Source organism: Epinephelus lanceolatus, chromosome 12, assembly GCF_041903045.1.
Source record: "Epinephelus lanceolatus isolate andai-2023 chromosome 12, ASM4190304v1, whole genome shotgun sequence".
NCBI lineage: Eukaryota > Metazoa > Chordata > Actinopteri > Perciformes > Serranidae > Epinephelus > Epinephelus lanceolatus.
The window spans coordinates 14,345,721-14,364,340 of record NC_135745.1 but is presented as its reverse complement, the minus strand read 5'-3'; the positions used below and the strand labels follow the sequence as shown (position 1 = coordinate 14,364,340).

Below are 18,620 nucleotides of genomic sequence, written 5' to 3'. Positions count from 1 at the left end.
GATCCCGGGTGCGGGAGCCCTTCTGTGCGGAGATTGCATGTTCTCCCCGTGTCAGCGTGGGTTTTCTCTGGGTATTCTGGCTTCCTCCCACAGTCCAAAGACATGCAGATTGGGGATAGGTTGATGGGTGACTCTAAATTGTCCGTAGGTGTGAATGGTTGTCTGTCTCTATGTGTTAGCCCTGTGGTAGTCTGGCAACCTGTCCAGGGTGTACCCTGCCTCTCACCCAATGTCAGCTGGGATAGGCTCCAGTCCCCCCGTGACCCTCAACAGGATAAGCGTTTAGAAAATGGATGGATGGATAATTCAGCTGTATTTTCTCTTTGATGGCTGTAGTTTGTGGTGCTGTTGAGTTGTGTTATACTGACGTTTTAGTAACATTTACTGTACTTGTATGTATAAAATGTAATAGGAAATGAGTTTACAGTATTACATGTGATAACCCATAGAGCTTTAGAAAGTCAAAACCATTTGTGCCAACCTTGAGTGCATGAGTGCAATGGTCAAAAAAGAAATTATGCCAAGGGGAAAACTATATGTCAAGAAGATCACTAACCAACAGAGACAATAATGACATACTGTACTGTATCTAATGTAAAGAAAGTTGATAAAGAGGTAACCGACTTCTTGTTTAATATGACTCCCCTTTGTAGCAGTGTTAGCAATTTAGTTATTTCAAATTTCAAGTAATTTTGGGGCGTCAGTGGCTTAGTGGTAGAGCAGGTGCCCCATGTATAAGGCTGTTGCCGCATCGGCCTGGGTTCGACTCCAGCCTGTGGCCCTTTGCTGCATGTCACTCCCCCTCTCTCTCCCCCCTTCACACTTAACTATCCTATCAATTAAAGGCAAAAATGCCCTAAAAAATATCTTTAAAAAAAAACAAGACTCAGAAGTCAGTCGGGGGCTGTATTCACAAACACCCTGAGAACACTCTCAGAGAGCTCCTAACAAAGCCATAAGAAATTCTAGCAAGGAGTCCTAGCTGAGGAGTGATTTTGAGAAACTGTCATTGCAACTCTGAGCAAGGAAGGGACTGAAACCTTTACCTTAATGAGGAGGTGTGGTTGACCCCGTTACTAGGTATGACATATTCTTGTAAAAAGTGTGATTGGATGATTCATTTTAAAAAAAGCAGAAATAAAAATGCACTCTTAACGGGCATAGAATGGACAGTGAAATCAATAGGCTCAATCATAGAAGTTAGTCTCTATTAAGACATGATGTAATTGGAAATGCTGACATAATATTTCTCCTACCTCTTCGTCTTTTTCCGCTATTTTCTTCTTCTTCTTTCTTCTTAAGCCACTTAAGGGTCCAGTGTGTAGGATTTAGGGGGATATATTGGAATAAATGGAATAAAATATAATAAGTATGTTTTCTTTAGTTTATAGTCACCTGAAAATATCTACATAGGGAGCGGGTCCTCCTCTATGGAGTCAGCCATGTTGCACCACCATGTTTCTACAGTAGCCCAGAATGGGCAAACCAAACACTGGCTGTGGATAGGGCCATTCCCGTTGTTGTATTTTGTACGCTACCTCTCCATGACTTGTAGCATCAGAAAACCACTGATTTTCTAACTTAAACTTATTTTGTTCTGGAGAGGAAGAGACCTGTGCAGATAATTCTGCTCCCAGTAAAAACCTCCTGAATGGGGGTGCCCACTAGCTCACTTGGTAGAGCAGGTGCCCCATGCACAAAGCCACGTCCTTGCTGCAGCAGCCACAGGCTCAATTCCAACCCACAGCCCCCTGCTGCATGCCATCACCACCATCTCTCCTCCCCACCCTAAGAGGGTGCCATCGGATAAAGGCAAAAAATATCCTTGGGAAAAAAAAAAAAAGAAAGAAACCTCCTGAACATCTGGATCTTAGAGAAAGAAGATGAGCACACGTTTGCAGGTGCTAGGCTAGCAGCCTGTTTCCAACATGCCAAACAGCACCAGAGAAATACTGATTTGTAAAGTAGAACTGCTTTTTTCTGTTTATTTACCAGTTCAAATCATTGGATTCGTTTGTTTTGGAGAGGGGGAGACCTCTGCAGATAATCCAGCTCACTGTAAAAACCTCCTGGACAATGAACACTAAAGGAATTCTAATCAGGAGAAGTTTCATCTGCAGTCCTCACTGTTAGATATCACTAAATCTCCCTAAATCCTACACACTGTTCCTTTAAAAGTCCTCCTCCCTGCTCCTTATAGGTTTTCACCCCAGTAGCTCTCTTAAGGACGAAATACTTTTAAAATATCTTTTATCTTTATCAGGATCTAGTCTTACCTTTAAGGGGAAATTCTTTAAAAACATGTTACTTCTAAGAAATTTCTTAGAATTTCATCACTAGCAGCAACTCTTTGTACCAGGAAGCTTTGTGAATACAGCCCCAGGACTTAAAGTAGCTGGTTTACTGAAGAGTGTGCTGTCATCCTGCCATCCTACTGCAGGTTGCTAAATCAGTTCCTATAACTCTACCTACATGAACAAACAGCTTTGCGGGGCCCACATTTCTTCTGCTGCCTGCTACATACACAAACATACATTCTGCTTCCTGATTATAAACCACCCATTTCCTCTGATTGAAAAAATGATCACAGGCTTCCAGGAATTACGTACCGTGGGCAGGAGTGGCATTTACATGTTTCTGACAGGTCAATGTAAAATGCGTGAGCAGGTTGAAATATAAAAACGGATGTTCATAAATATAAAGGCTTTTTCTCCCATTGTTTTTCATTTCAATTCCTGAATGGCCTTGGTAACTTTTAAGCCTTGACCACATCCAGTGTACAATAGATCATCTGTATGCAGAGGAAGAAAAACACACCATATAGTGCAATGCTTCTTTGTCTTTCCCAATGTCAGTATATCATTTTCAATGTCAAATGTATTCTCACAATCACTGCCACCCTTCTTCGGTTTCTTTTTATCCCTCTCCTCCTCCTCCTACACAGGACTGATGTCATGATGGTTACAGTATTATGATATTTATCTATAAATAACACAGAGCTTCAGTGAAGTCTCCTGGGAGCTGGATTCATTTAAAGAGCTTCTTCAAACAGTCTGGCAGTACTTTAGAAGAGCAGCTCAGTTCAATCAGAGAAGATCTGCTGCTGAGAGGAAGTGCGAGGATATTTTCTATTCAGCAGAAAACTTTTCTCCTTTTTATATAAAATGAAAGAAAGATCTAAAGAGAGAAAGTAATGAAATTATGCTTTTGATCTCTCTGAGGAAAGGTGAAAGGTGTTTCAAATTAATATTCTACACAAGTCATTCTCCATTCAGCGGCAGAATGTTGTTTTTTCCAAACCAGCGAACAACTTTATAAATACAAGAAATGATATCAAAAATGAAAGACGTTCTTTTTGACATTCTATTCCTAAAGAACCTTGAAGATCTTCGCTAAAAGGTTTTTCCCTCCGTGAAATGGGAAGCTGCATTTCATAAGAGGCTCATTTAGTTTAATGAAGTAGTTTTATCTTTGAAAGTTAGTGTGAGTTTGAAAGCATGGTTCCCCCAATCATCAGCATTTTTAGGATGAAGCTGATGATAGATGATATGTAACCCCAAAGTCAAGTTACATTCAGAGCTCTCGAAGATTTATTCTTTCTTTATTTATTTTATTTAACTCCACACATTTTTCTTCTTCGTCAAATCCTGCCACCTACATTGCTCACAGTGGAACTCGAATCGCTGACAGGTTGGCCAGGGATTTTGTGTAATGGTAGCAGCAGTTAATAAAGCCTCAAGTCGCTAGCCTCAATCAGAGATGAGAACTTCACACCCTGGTTTAGATTTTAGTCCTCCCAAGTGTATACTTACTCATTAAAGGAGCTGTATGCAACATTCAGAGCATATTTGCCAAGGCTGTCTGCACACAGTTCTCAACATGGAGGTGGCTGAGCTGGCAACTGGCAGCTAACAATGCTAACAGTGTAAACAGACAATGGCCGCGTTTCCCAGTTAAGAGCGATCTTAAGACTTAAGAGCACAGTTAAGAACATCATTGGTAAGAAGGGACGCTAAGATACTAGTGTTTCCCAGATGCGTTCTTAATGCCCTTCTTAGGATCGCTCTTATGATTGCTCTTTAAGAAGCTCTTAACAGGAGCTGGCCACTACCGCGGTGCTGAAACGAAATCAATCAATGTCAGGCAAATCGATCACCCACCACTTAATCAGTGCATAAGAGCGATCTGGGAAACGCGTTTTTCTTTCACGGGAGGCTTAAAGGGATAGTGCACCCAAAAATGAAAATTCAGCCATTATCTACTCACCCTCATGCCGAGGGAGGCTCAGGTGAAGTTTTAGAATCTTCACATCCCTTGCGGAGATCCAAGGGGAGAGTGGGTAGCAACATAACTCCACCTAATGGAGGCTGGGCGCCCCAGATTAAAACGTCCAAAAACGCATAATTGAAACCACAAAATATCTCCATACTGCTCGTCCGTAGTGATCCATGTGTCCTGAAGCCCCGACATAAAATGTTGATTGGAAAAACGTCATTTGACCAATGTTTTTAGCCTCATTGTAGTCTGTAGCTCTAACTAACGTGTGTGCACCTGCGCAAGACCGTGAGACATGGGCAAATGAGTTCAAATGATGTTTTTCCAAACAACTTTCTATGTCGGGGCTTCAGGACACATGGATCACTATGGACGAGCAGTATGGAGATATTTTGTGGTTTCAGTTATGTGTTTTTGGATGTTTGAATCTGGGGCACTGTAAGCCTCCATTAAGGTGGAGTTGTGTTGCTACCCACTCTCCCCTGGGATCTGCGCAAGGGATGTGAGGACTCTAAAACTTCACCTGAGCCTCCCTCGGTATATGGGTGAGTAGATAATGGCTGAATTTTCATTTTTGGGTGCACTATCCCTTTAAGAGCGTTCTTAAGAAGCTCTTAGCACTAAGAGCGATCTGTGAAACACGGCCAATACCATTCCACCACCGTGGGTTGGCACGGTGTTATCAGCCATAACCCCCATATAGGCGCAGTGCAGAGTAGCAGCCATTAGTCAGGGATACACATACACACTGGGTCTCACATCCACTGACATGCCCGCTGCATGGCTGGACCAGCTGCCACAACATGAAGCAGAGAAGCTGGATTACAACACAGAGGTAGCTTGACTTCATTCTCTGCTCAGGACACCATTACTGCTGCTGTATTAATGCTCTGAATGTCACATGCAGCTCTTTTAAACTTCTTGATTACTTGTAGTACAATATGTGGCATAGTCTGGTTTCTGTCATTGTTTTTATTCTGTAGACGCATGCAGAGAATTGGAGGCAAAACAAGGCCTCATGGTTAGCAGTTTTGGAGGAGAATCATTCTCTGGGGCAACAGCAAATAGGTCCAGTAATTGAGCAAATATTGAAATACTCTGTAAATTGACTGTACATTGATTGCAACAATATATTCCTTTTCCCTATTAGTATTTGCCTTTTCGACATTCTACATGTAATATCCGGATGATTCTATGAACCATGTAAATGCTTCAATAAAACCTATAACTGCAAAGATACCCTCCTTAATATTTTTACAACACCTTCAGATTAAAAAATCATTACTCTCAGCTCACTGTGCATGTTTTATAACTCAATAGAAATCATAGTTGCCGGGAGGAACTTTGTTTGATTGGGCTTTATGAGAAAATCAGGCAGTGTATCTTTAATTTTGGTATCCATCATCTATGTGTGCAAATGAAGCAGGTGTATCCAGTTAAAAACCCCTTTTAGTCAGAAGTGAATCAGCTAGAATATAAATGAGAATTTCACATAAAAGATTTACTCCTGATATTAAAAGATAAGAGTAGTGTTTGCCCTCTCTGTTATTTGGCAGCACATAAAACCACCCTAAAACGTGTTAATATATTCTCAAATTGTGCTTCATCTCTCTTTCTCTCAGGTGTTCTCCCAGCCGTTGTGAACATGGCGGCCGCTGCAGTCAATCCTGGACTGTCTTCCACTGTAACTGTTCTGTAAGCGGCTACAGCGGAGCGACCTGCCACAGCTGTAAGTCACCTGTCAAACATCAGCACATGGCCACAAAACCAAATGAAGAAAGGCACAGATAGACAGGGAGAGACGGTGAGACGGGGCAGATGAGATGAAAATTAGGACTGAGGCCGTGTGTGAAACAATAATTAAGATTTTTTTCCCCCTCCTGCATAATTTAAACTCAGAGGCAGTGCAAACAGAGAGATATGAAATGATATGAAACATCTTGTGGTACAAACCCATTAAAACATATTAACACATTAAACAAATCACATCCTAAATGACATCATACATAAAGTGCTTCATACATTTTGCAATAAAAACACTGACTAAACAAACAAACTTGTGTAGTTTTTTAGTCCTGCTATTTGTGTGATTGAATGGAGGACATATCATTTTTGTTATTATTGTTATTATTGATGTTATGTAGGGTACAATATTACTTGCATTTACAATGTGTGAGAGCAAAAGAGTGTGTTTCTTGATTTTTTGTTTACATTGTAGCCTGTGCACATTTCTTTAGAGATAATTCCAATTCTTTAAAACCTGGATCTGTGGCCATTTATCTATTGGCAATAAAAAATATCTTACTCAACAAGTTCATTACTGAGATCGTAAAAACGAGGCAACTTTGCTATAAAGAAGTTGAAGGGGCAAGAGACATAAGCAGTCAGACAATAAAACAGGTTTTACTGTGAACAAACCAACAGTTGAACTTATTTGGAAGAAATAAAAATTGTAAGATTATTACCCAAACTGTCCGTTGGTAAACGTCTATCACAGTTTATGGGCCAATTATATGGTTCAAATTTGACCTTTTGTACTGACCGTACTTGCATCATGCACAGTTTTTCTGTGCAGTGACGGATTACTGCCAAATTTAGTTGAGTGCTCACTTAGAATTTTAGCTTCAAATAATAAGGTTTTACGGGTTATGCTCAGTTTGTCTACAACCTGACCTTTTGCATTTCTTGCTTTATTGGATTTTGTTGAGGCGTGTCACCATGTTCCCACATCACAGTGAGTAGTTTGGTGAGTAAGCATGAAGAATAGAAATTATGGCCCAGACTACAAAAATAAAACCACAGTTTTCATAAATTGGAATCAGCCTTTAAAGAGACCATTTCCTGTGAGCTATTTGTGGTAACTGCACCTCCTTCCTATCCAGTGGTTACAGTATGTGAGTGATATGATGAAGGTTAATGAGACTGTAGCTGTGACTAAGCTGCCAAACACTGAATGCATACATAAAACCTCAGCAGTGAGGTGAGCATTGGTGAGATCTACCAGTTCTGTACCGACTCCCTCGAGTCAAATCCTTGAAACCAAAAGAGAAGAGTTTCCCACACGGTTCACCTCTGGTCTCATTTTTATTGCTGACGATTCTGCGAAACCTTTTTCTAACCAGCTGAGGGAATGTGATGAATAAAAGGCCGTTGGCTGTGGAGAAGAAGAGAGATAAACAGGTGAGCAGAGTGTGGGAACCTTCAGATATGGATTTGACTTGAAGGGCTTGATTCTTTGATTGCAGAGGATGCACTGGTGTGTGTGTATGTGTGTGTGTGTGTGTGTGTGTGTGTGTGTGTGTGTGTGTGTGTGTGTGTGTGTGTGTGTGTGAGGCAAAGGGAGGAGGGAGGAAGACTTATGGAGACAGCGAGGAAGAGGCAGGGCTGATAAAGGTCCAAAGTTTTATTTATGGAGTCTTTGTACTCCCATCAGTCATTACCCTCCTCTCCAGTTGGATTAGTCTTCACTTTATGGGACGCTGCTGCAGAAATAAAACTTCACATGATTCTCTTCACTCTGGTTATGAGACGGTGATTCAGTGGTGGCAGCGCCCATAATCCTCCACAGTGTGTAATCATCATCCCCTCATAGCTCCTGTGTGCGTCTGCCAGCTGATGTGTTGATGTTGATGTGATTCATGTTGAGCTGATCTCATTATTTTCCTCCCAGCTGTGTACGAACAGTCCTGCGAGGCGTACAAACACAACGGCAACACGTCGGGACATTTTTATATCGACGTGGACGGCAGCGGACCAATCAAACCACAGCTGGTCTACTGCAACATGACAGGTGACGCGCGCACACACACACACACACACACACACACTCTACCCTCCTCCTCTCATCATCACTCACATTTTTATGATTAAAATTTACATAATTTTAAATGATGATGCTCCTGTCATTAGCTCTGATCCACTTTATCTTCTACCCCTCATTTTTCTTCTGTCATGTCATCAGTTTAATATGAATAATAAGGTCACTGCTTCACATCATTTGTGTACGTGTATAAATCTTAATAAGGATAATATGCTGTTTTTTTGTTTTCTGTCACTCTCTGTTTCTCTTTCTCTCAAATTTAAGTTCAGAGCTGCTTAAATTATGGCATACAGTAATACGTATACAGTACAGCCCTGTCTATAGTTACACTATGTCCAGTCAGTGTGCTGTACTTCTGGGAACATTTTGGTCCCCAGAGTTTGCTGCAGAGTGAGTGCTCTTCACTGTTACGCTGCTCTGTGGCACAGGCAGCTGCAGAAGAGGTTTTGCCCCATAAGGCTCCAAAATAAGAAGGCCTTCTGCCTTCTGTGTGGAAGCGGTGAATTTACAGTTCACAGCAACTTAATACAATACAGTCTCTGGCTTTTGTTTTATATCTAGTGTTGGTAAAAAATATTGCACATGTCCGATCCGTCATCAGCATAGTTTGCTTGTTTACTATATTACGTGATTGTCACTGTCACACTGAACGTCACACCAAACCTCTGTTAGACTCTTAAACTCTATGTGGAAAAAAGGGAACAAATAGTAAAATATTGGTATTGAACAGCCAAATCTGATTCGACTGACATAACTCTGTGTTGGGTACAGGCCTAAAGATCAGACAGAAGACATAGCTTGGCATTTTGGAAAATACTGTAACCACCACTTTCATATTTGCTCTGTAAAAAATGGAGCTAGAGCCAGGAGGCAATTAGCTTAGCTTAACTTAGCCCAAAGACCGTAAATGTAGGAAAACAGCTAGCCTTGCTGTCTCCAAAGTTGAAAATTACGCTAACAGCACCTCTAAAGCTCACCAATCACCACATTATTTCCCATTTGTTCAATCAGTACAAAAAAATTAAATACATAGTATGTGTCATTAAGTTAGCTTTAAATGTGCAGGTAGCTGTGTTTTGGGGCTAATTGTTTACCTCTGTTTCCAGTCTTTGTGCTAAGCTAAGCTTACCACCCACTGTCTGTAGCTTCATATTTTAAGTACAAATGTAAGAGTCGTATCAGTTTTCTCTAAGAAAAATAATAAGCCTGTATTACAAAATGGCAAATTATCCCTTTAAGTATGGGTGCCAGAGCAGCAAAGATGACATCTAAAATGTGGTTTACCTTTCTTTGCATGAATGGGTAATGGCTGCTGTTGCAAAGGCAAGGATATGATACAACACATATTCTGTAAATGGGAATGAATAATTACTAAATGCAATTAATCAATAGTAATTAATTAGTAACCCATATCTATTTATCCCCTACCAGAGGAGAACACATGGATGGTCATCCAGCACAACAACACAGAGCTGACCAGACTCCGACCGTCTCCAGATGGGAACCAGCATTCAGTTCACTTTGACTACTCGACTGAAGAGGAGCAGCTATTGGCCGCCATCAGCCAATCAGAATACTGCGAACAGGAACTGTCCTACCACTGCAGGAGGTCCCGCCTCCTCAACACTCCAGGTAAGGGCCTGTTCAGGAAAGGTTTGCTGGATATATCCTCATTTACCGTCTTAACAGTCCAGGGCCAAACCAGGTATTCAAACTAGTAACTTTAAAGGAAAAGTTCAACATTTTTGCTTTCTCAATCTGAAAAGATTGACACTATAGGGAATGGGCATGTCTGAAATTTTCTTCACCCCTTCTTCGTCCTGCAATGAATGAGTGCACTGGCTTTCTACTGCGCCACAGCGCCACTATAGCAGCTGGGAGGTGTATTGCACGTTGGTAGTAAGAGGCTTACATCTGAGATAAAAATGCATGTTTATTGAACAATAATGGATATACAAACACACGGCAACTCCCTGTACACCTTCCTAACATCGGTGCCTATGAGGTGAGTACATTACATGTTTGATTTGAACGTGACATGATTTGAACGGTTCGGTGCCTTGCTCAGGGGCACCTCGGCAGTGCCCAGGAGGTGAACTGGCACCTCTCCAGCCACCAGTCCATGCTCCATATTTGGTCCGGACGGGGACTCAAACAGGCGACCCTCCAGTTCCCAACCCAAGTCCCTATGGACTGAGCTACTGCCGCCCTACTGAGGTACTGATTGGCAGATATTACTGCTGGACAGAGACAGGGGGGCTGTTTCCCGTTTCCAATCTGTGTGCTAAGCTAAGCTAACCAGCTGCTAACAGTAGCCTTATATTAAATAGAAAGATAAGCACATTGTGCTGTTTCATATATATGTTGACACATGTTGTGATTGACAGACTATAGATGATTCTTAATTTCTTGTAACTTTATATTTTAACACCTTGAATCATGAACTCTACTGAAGCCAAAACTTAATTTTATTTTATTCTGTCTTTGTGATTTTATTTAGAAAGTAGATCTAATTTTAAAAAAAATCTTCTCTAATCTGAATCCCTTTAATCTTTTCTTTGTGAGCACTTTGGTGTTTTCTCCCCTCCTTTTTCCCTCAGTACCTCTCAAGTGCACATTTAAGAGAAGACTGTAAACAAGATCTTGTTGGGTTAAATAAAAGTTAACATAAGCTTGGTTAAGCCGGCACTCTTTAGCTGGGATTCTTTCTCGACCAGAAAGAACAAAATCATTACGATCTGCAGTGTGGTTTCAGGGATTTTCTTCTTTCACAGATGATTCAGACAAATTGATCATTCAGGATTTGTTTAATTCCTCCTCCTTGTAATGAGTCATGTTTTCTCTGTTTTAGTCATGTGTTTTTGGTGCTAGTATTGGCTCACAGTGAGTATTAGCAGAAGAGGGAAAATCACTTTGATCACCAAGTTCTATTGAATTTGTCTTGGTAGCGGTTAATCCAGCAGTGTACACCTTCACGCAAGTCTATATGCAATGAAAACATTCAGTTTGAAGAGACAACACTAGACACATCTGTGAGCAGTACGGCTCTATAGGTTTTCCAGATGGTTGGTCCACCACTTCGGTTCAGACAGAAATATCTCAATTGGATGGATTGCTATGAAATTTTGTACAGACTCTCATGGTGCCGAGAGGGTCACCTACTGACTTTGGTGATTGTTACCTGACTTTTCCATTAGGGCCACCATGTGGTTGACATTTGTGTTTTGAGTGAAACGTCTTGAATCTATCAGATGATGTGCCATTAATCAGGTTCAGACATTCATATCCCTTTCCTGGGGAATTTTTTGATCCATTGACTTTGACCAGCTCTTTGGTTTATGACCAAATATCTGCAAAATCTAGTGATCTCTCAATTAGTCCACTACTTTGGTTCCCACTGAAATATCTTAATAACTGTTAGATGGATTGCCATCAAATTTTGTAGAAACATTCATGTCCCCCAGAGGATGAATTGTAAACTATGGTGACCCAGTGAGTTGTCATCTAGCACCATCATCAGGTTTAAATTTGTTCAGTACTTCCCATCAGCTTCAGCTCTACTTTGCGTTTAGTGCTAATGATTAAATGATAGCATGCTAAAATGCTAATTTCAAATCATTAACATGGCAACCATTGTATCTGCCAAATATTGGCATTTTTGCATTTTCACTGTTAGCATACTGATGTTAGCATTTAGTTCAAAACTCTGCTCAGCCAACAGTTTTGTTGATACCACAGACTGTAAAAATAATGGGGGTAGCTACCATGACATCACGCCTTGAGTTCAGCGCTTTGGCATTCCTCATCTTGGTATTTTGAAAAATTCATCCCCCATACAGTGTCATGAATGTTGAAATTAGCTACAGAGAGCAAAACTGTATTTTGTACCAGTCTGTAAACATGTATTTCTGCTGTAAAGCTGAGTATTTCGACGTTGGAATCTATAGGCCCGTTTCCACCGCAGGAACTTCGGGGTAATTTTACGGGGCTGGGGCCGTTGATGCGTGTCTCCACCGCAGGAACCACCCCCGAAGGACAGAGTTCCGGAATTTTTACAGGGGCTAAACAAGTCCCTGCCTCGGAGTAGGTACTCAGAATGGCCCCGAAAGACTCCTGGCTGGGGCTTGGGGATTAGTTGGTGCTGATTGGATATACTCAAGGAGGGATGTGATGACAACAGAAAGCAACAAAATAGCCGGCATTTTTAAAACTCAGCAGACGAGGGTTAGCTCGTTCATATAGCTTCTGCCACCATGTAAAAAAACTCACTAATTGGCCCGTGAAAAAAATATTTTTTCCAGCGGATATCTTAGTTACAACATGATTGAGTTAGCAAAGCAGTTTTGTGTTGATATGTGTGGTATTTATTCAGTTTTGGGAAATCACGATGTCTAGAAAGCATCAGTGGCTGCAGCTGACAGGGACAGCTAACAGCAGCAGCAAAGCTAACATCAGGACGTCATCTGTTAAAAGCCTCCCGTTGTCGGATACGACATGAAACTACTCCAGTTAGCTCAATCATGTTGTAACTAAGACATCCGCTGGAAAAAATATTTTTTTCACGGGCCATTTAGTGAGTTATTACAGACACCGCTATCGGCTAACGGCGTCCCTACGTCGCCCCGGTCATCATGGTCGCGCAACGATTACGTCACATCCAGAGCCCGTAACTTTACAGGAACCTTCGTCGTACTCCGCTCTCTCAGTGGAGACACGGCGGTTGAGAGGGCCGAACGAGAGGACGTTCCTGTAGTAGTTCCTGCCTCCCAGGAACTTCTTCAGTGGAAACGGGCCTTATGGGGATTAACCGGCTTCCGGAGCCAGCCTCAAGTGGTCAATCAAAGAACTGCAGTTTTTGGCACTTACACGCCTCTGCTGGGTTAATGCAGCATGATTGTTATGCATATTTGAGCAGAATATAATGCTGAAACAATTAGTCAAGTAATTGATTAGTTTATAGACAGTAAAAGTAATTGACCACAATTTGGATAACCAGTTAACATTTGAGGTACTTTATCAACTATACAGCTACTGGTTGCAAAGACACATCCTCAAAGATTCTCTCTCCGGTAGAACTACAAGACTCTATAAAAGAGAAATTTGATTGGTTAAGCAACTTTTTGGGGGTGGGTAATAAAATGATGGATGAAAATAGTGAAAGTGGTCGAGAAGGAAGAATGGGCAGGGAGATAGAAGTTCCATTATAAACCCCCCTGCTGCTCTCTGGGAAAATAAAGAAGTGCTGACTCAACAGAGACCTTTCCAATCACCTTCTCTCACTCCTCTCCACCTACGCACTCTCACAATGCGAAAAACACTTTTCACCGTATACTATCATTTCCCTCCATCCAAAAACAATATATTCAGTGTTAGGGGTAGCAGCTGGCAAACATCCCCCAGCTTCAAACACTGGATTCATCTTGCGAGACTGAGAGATGGGGGCTCTATCCAGACAGCGCTCAGCTATTTCCTCACAACCCTGCTCATCTCAGGACACAATACAGCTCACAATTTTTCCATAGAAAGTGAATCTGTATAACTTTTGTGTCCTGCAAGCATCTTTTGGTTGATTATGGACGAGGGCAAGCGTCTGCAGTTCTGTGCAGTTTTGTGAGTAATGGTCTCAGATAGGGCTGCACAATTAATCGAAATATCAAAACAGCAATACGCCCAAGTGCAATATCCAAATTGCAGGAGCTGCAATTTTTTGATAAAGGTGAAATGTGTCACAACATACCAATATAGATGAAGCACTGTGGTCCTACAGAGATGCTCCAGTCTACAAATTATATTCCAGACATAAAGGAACATGCTAGTTTGGTAAAAACCCCAGCAAAAACTACATTATCATCATTTTATTTTACTTTTTAATAAAAATGAAATGCAAAAATTACTATTCCTAATTAAATCGCAGTCCATACCGCAATGACATTATCCGTCAAAAATTATCATAGTATGAATTATTTTGCATATCCTGCAGTCCTACTGTCAGAGTTTGACCAGTAAAAAGAAGATGCATCTCTCTAATAGATATCTCTTGCTTTATTTTTTTTTTTCTTTTAATAAAATTCATATGATTTAGCTTGTCAGTGTGCATTAATAAGGTTGCATTTTTACCATAATGTGAACAGAAACACTCAATAAAATAACCTCAAAGACACCAAGAATTCATGAAGCTTTTCTCCAAGCATCATTTTGGGGGGAAAAAAAAAAGTTGTAGGGAAATGGGGTGAGTTTGTGGTGTTGTTTTTGTTGTTTGAGATCTATTTTTAAAATTTAAAATGTTTTGTTTTGCTGGGGTTGAGCGTAACTAAGTACATTTACTTGAGTATTTCCATTTTATGCTGCTTCTACTGCACTACATTGCAGAGGGAAACATTATACTTTTTACTGCCCTACTTTTTTTTTAATAACTTTTGTTATGTTTTGTTATGATGTGTTATAGATTAAACGACCCAGCAGTATATAAAGTCTTTAAAATTAGCTCCACTTTTAAACACTAGAACTTTGTTTGACCTGCTCTCGGAAATTAGGGTGTGTTTGCTTGTGTGTGTGTTTCAGAGGGCTCTCCGTTCAGCTGGTGGCTCGGTGGTCCCGGTCCTGGTCGTGTCCAGACATATTGGGGCGGAGCTCAGCCAGGCAGCCAGCAGTGTGTCTGCGGCCTGCAGGGTGACTGTGTGGACCCACAACACTACTGCAACTGTGACGCTGACCGCATGGAGTGGTACTGAACATTATAAACATATATATAGACATAGTTATTATTACTATATAAGCAAAGATTTGTGCCTTTTTACTGTCTTTATGTGGGTCACAGGTATGGGCTTAAATCATTCAACAACTCCTGATTAGTTTGTCATAGAGGTGATAATTTCGCTCTTGTCATTTGTGTGACCACAGGTAATAGACTGCACAGTTTTGAGAGATCTGCTTTGTGGACTTGATTCTAGTTTGTCTTTTTAACTTTTAGTAGCAGTCCATTTAGAGACATTTAATTCAGCTTTATTGCCTATAATTATGCACACATGGGGGCTTAAAAAACAGAAGCCCACAGCAGTGTGTCATGTTAGTAAGTTAATCAGGACAAGCGGGACATCCTTCACCTGACAAAAACAGACTGAGCCTGCAAAGTAAAGATTTCACTCCTACACTGGAGGAGCTGGATAGCTTTTCATCCAGCAACGCGATTGGCTGTGACCAGATAAGATCAGAGGAAAATAAAGAAACAGATCTGGCCTATTCGATTTAAAGTTGTTGCATTATAAAACGCTGCTTATTTTGACACAGTTTAAAATTAAAGTAGATAAAACATGCAACAAGTAATTTACAGCAGAAAAATGATACATCACATAAGTGAAAATAGTTGAGACACATAATCAATTGCAGATTTAAAAGTTGGTCATTGATTGGCAATCCTAATCAGATGTAAATTAATCATTGACAAAAACTATGATTTTGCTTTTGTATATTGGAACTTATATGAGCTGGCAACCCATACCCCTTTAACTTGGAGGACATTTGTCCAAAAAGAAAAGGATTTTTTTGACCATCGTTATAAGTTGACCGATCCTGCTCTCTTCATCACACCATGGTTCCTTCTTTCAGCCATCTCTCAGTCCAAACTGTCAAACTGTTCAGTGCTGACACTGTTTTTACAGACCATTCATCAGATCCTCAGAGTGCTATGAGAATATGCCGCTCGTTTCCAGTCCGGGAAAATTCTCACCTGACAACAAGATTGACACGAAGATTATCAGAGGCGCATAGAGCTGAACATTGGTGTAAATGGACAGGGCTGCACACTCAGCTGTCCATCGGGAGTGCTCTTTTGGAAACTAGCTGTCACTGAAATTGGCATCGATGGAGTGTTGAGTGTCAGCATGGCAATGATACGATCTGGCTCTCCATGAAAATGTCCTCCTGGAAAATTGCCTAAAAGGCTGCACAGGTTGCATCAGCTCGTTAAAGTACTACTGTAATTTAGCAGAGCAATTTGCTGCCGTGTTTCTGTAAACAAATAAGCAAATAAGCTATAGATTGTTTACACTAATACTTCATCATCTCATTGTCCTTCTGTTTTCTCTTCTGCTGCAATTTCTGTTTCTTTGCTTTTAATGGCTCCCTCCCTCTCTCCTCCTCCTCCTCCACCTCCTCTCTCATCTTCTGATTCTCCTATTCCTTCTTCTTCTTCTTAATTTATTCCCCTTTTCTTCTCCTCCCTCTTGTTTATTGCTTCTCCCCATCTTGTTTCTTCATTACTCTTTTTTCGTCTTCCTCCTCCCCTTTTTATCTTTTCCTCTTGTTCTGCACTCTTCTTCGCTTTGCTTCTTCATCTCTTCCTCTTCTTTCTTCTTCTTTATCTCTTCCCTTCCTTCTCCTCTTTGTCCTTAATGACCTTCTCGTCGATTCTTTCTCCCTCTGTCCTTGTCTTCTTCTCCTTCTTTCCATTCCGCCCCTTGATCACTTCCTTTTCCTCCTGCTCCTCTATATATCCGTTATATCTACCTTCCTCCTCCTCCTGCTGCAGGACTGAAGACTCTGGCTTGCTCACCCATGAGGAGAGCCTCCCTGTACGTTCTCTCGTGCTAGGTGACATCCAGAGACCAGGGTCAGAGGCCGCCTACAGGGTGGGCCCGCTCCGTTGTCATGGAGACAGTAAGTCCAGTTCTGGTTGCCTGGTTACACATGATGGAGAGATGACCAAAATCTTCCTATTCTGGAAAATACTTAAAAACTTAAATCCACATTCAACCAAATCCGCCAGTGATTTTAAATCAAGCAGCAAATGATAACTCACTGTTTCTGAGAGACTAATTCCTCATAGGTCTGCTGTTAATATGGAAATACAGGATTTGGAGTTTAATGTGGTAAATGTATTCTCCTGGGTACAGTACCTCAACGTCTAGATGCTAATTATCGTTAGCAGAACTGTTGCTAATGCGTATTTCCTTTTAAGTTTTCACACTCTAAACCTCCCTTCTCATTAAATGCATTACAAGGTAAAACAAAGCCTGCTGTTTTTCTTCAATTATTCGTAATTACAGCCGTTCTATTATCTACCCGAGCAGATAGATAAATAAATGTTAGGCATGATTAATCAAGCAAGACCACACAACAGAAATCATACCCTTGTGTAAGCTCATTACCGGAGTGCGTTGCCTCATTTGTTTGCTACATGATTTCCATTTAAAGATCTTGACAGTATATTTTCTCTTCTTTTTTTTCTCAGAGAACTTCTGGAATGCTGCGTTCTTTGACAAGGAGACGTCGTACCTCCACTTCCCCACCTTCCACGGAGAGCTGAGCGCAGATATCTCCTTTCTGTTCAAAACCACGGCCTCCTCTGGTGTGTTCCTGGAAAACCTGGGCATCAAAGACTTCATCCGGATCGAACTGAGCTGTGAGTAGCAGCTGCAGGGTGAAGATTTAATCCAGATAAGAGTGATGTGTCAGTGAAACCTGGAAGTCAAAGCCTTAATCTGGATCCGTGTAAAACCCAGAAGTTACCCACATAATCTGTACCAAACTATCCTGGAGGGAAAATATTGTTTATTTTAGGTTGATCTCAGCTATCTCTACCTTACTGTCCTGATTTAAACTGTGAATGTCATACAAAGTTTAACAGCTCAGGGAAGCTGGGAAGCCTTTCCACAAATTTTCTGTACCTGGCTGCAGGGATTTGTTCCCATTCAGCCACAAGAGCATTAGTGAAGTCATTCACCGATGCTGGGTGATTACACTCGGCTCTCAGTCGGTGTTCTCATCCCAAAGGTGTTGAATGGGGTTAAGATCAGAGCTCTGCACGGGCCAGTCAAGTTCTTCCGCACCAAGGTAGAGAAAACAATTTTTTTATGGGGCTGTTTCACACTGAAGCCCACGAAAAATAAAATAAATGGAATAATAAATCTGAAGTAAGCAGTATCATATTATAAAGAGTAGTTTAAATTGAGTTTAAGTAAGAACACTCAATAACGTAGCTAATCTGCTTCATCAGGACTTTTTTGTGTTGGGTGAAATCACCTTTTTCTAAAGCCCTGTTTCCACCGAGCAGTAACATTCAGTCTGGTACACTTTTATTCCGTTTCCACTGTGAAAAGTTGTGGATGGTACCAATGGGACCGTTCCGTACCGTCCCCATTTTTGGTTACCCCATCTGTTGGGGTACCTAGCACACAGATCTAAAGGTGGAGCTGTGATCTAATTGGATAGCCTAGATCACATCTTTAACAGACAGGTGCTCTTGAAAGCTCTGTCTATTCGCTCGGATGATGTTCACCCACTCAATTCTGAGTATAGGCTCCTTCCTTCCTTGTGTGTCCCACGGGCCAATAAAAACAGGTACAAATACTCTTTTATTCCTGTGGGCTAACTGCAGCCTGTTTAATTTTGTACAGAAAATGTCGGCAAGTAACTCGACGATAAAGGAGGTGTAGACTTCTATCTGTCACCGGTAATGAGGAAATATACTGAGTGCTGGACGGAGCAGTGAGTGAAAACAACCCTGCCCACATTTAAGGGTATGGTT

The 18,620-nt window shown here is 41.2% G+C and overlaps 1 protein-coding gene across 1 annotated transcript in view; it reads left to right on the top strand.

Annotated features, from left to right (window-relative positions):
* Positions 1–18,620, top strand: part of LOC117272198 (contactin-associated protein-like 4) — a 153,501-nt gene that overhangs the window by 96,967 nt on the left and 37,914 nt on the right. The window contains exons 11-16 of the mRNA XM_033650981.2: positions 5,898–6,004; positions 7,946–8,065; positions 9,527–9,727; positions 14,657–14,819; positions 16,623–16,750; positions 17,325–17,495. Coding sequence (XP_033506872.2) covers positions 5,898–6,004; positions 7,946–8,065; positions 9,527–9,727; positions 14,657–14,819; positions 16,623–16,750; positions 17,325–17,495 — 890 coding nt within the window. The remainder of the gene's footprint in view (positions 1–5,897; positions 6,005–7,945; positions 8,066–9,526; positions 9,728–14,656; positions 14,820–16,622; positions 16,751–17,324; positions 17,496–18,620) is intronic.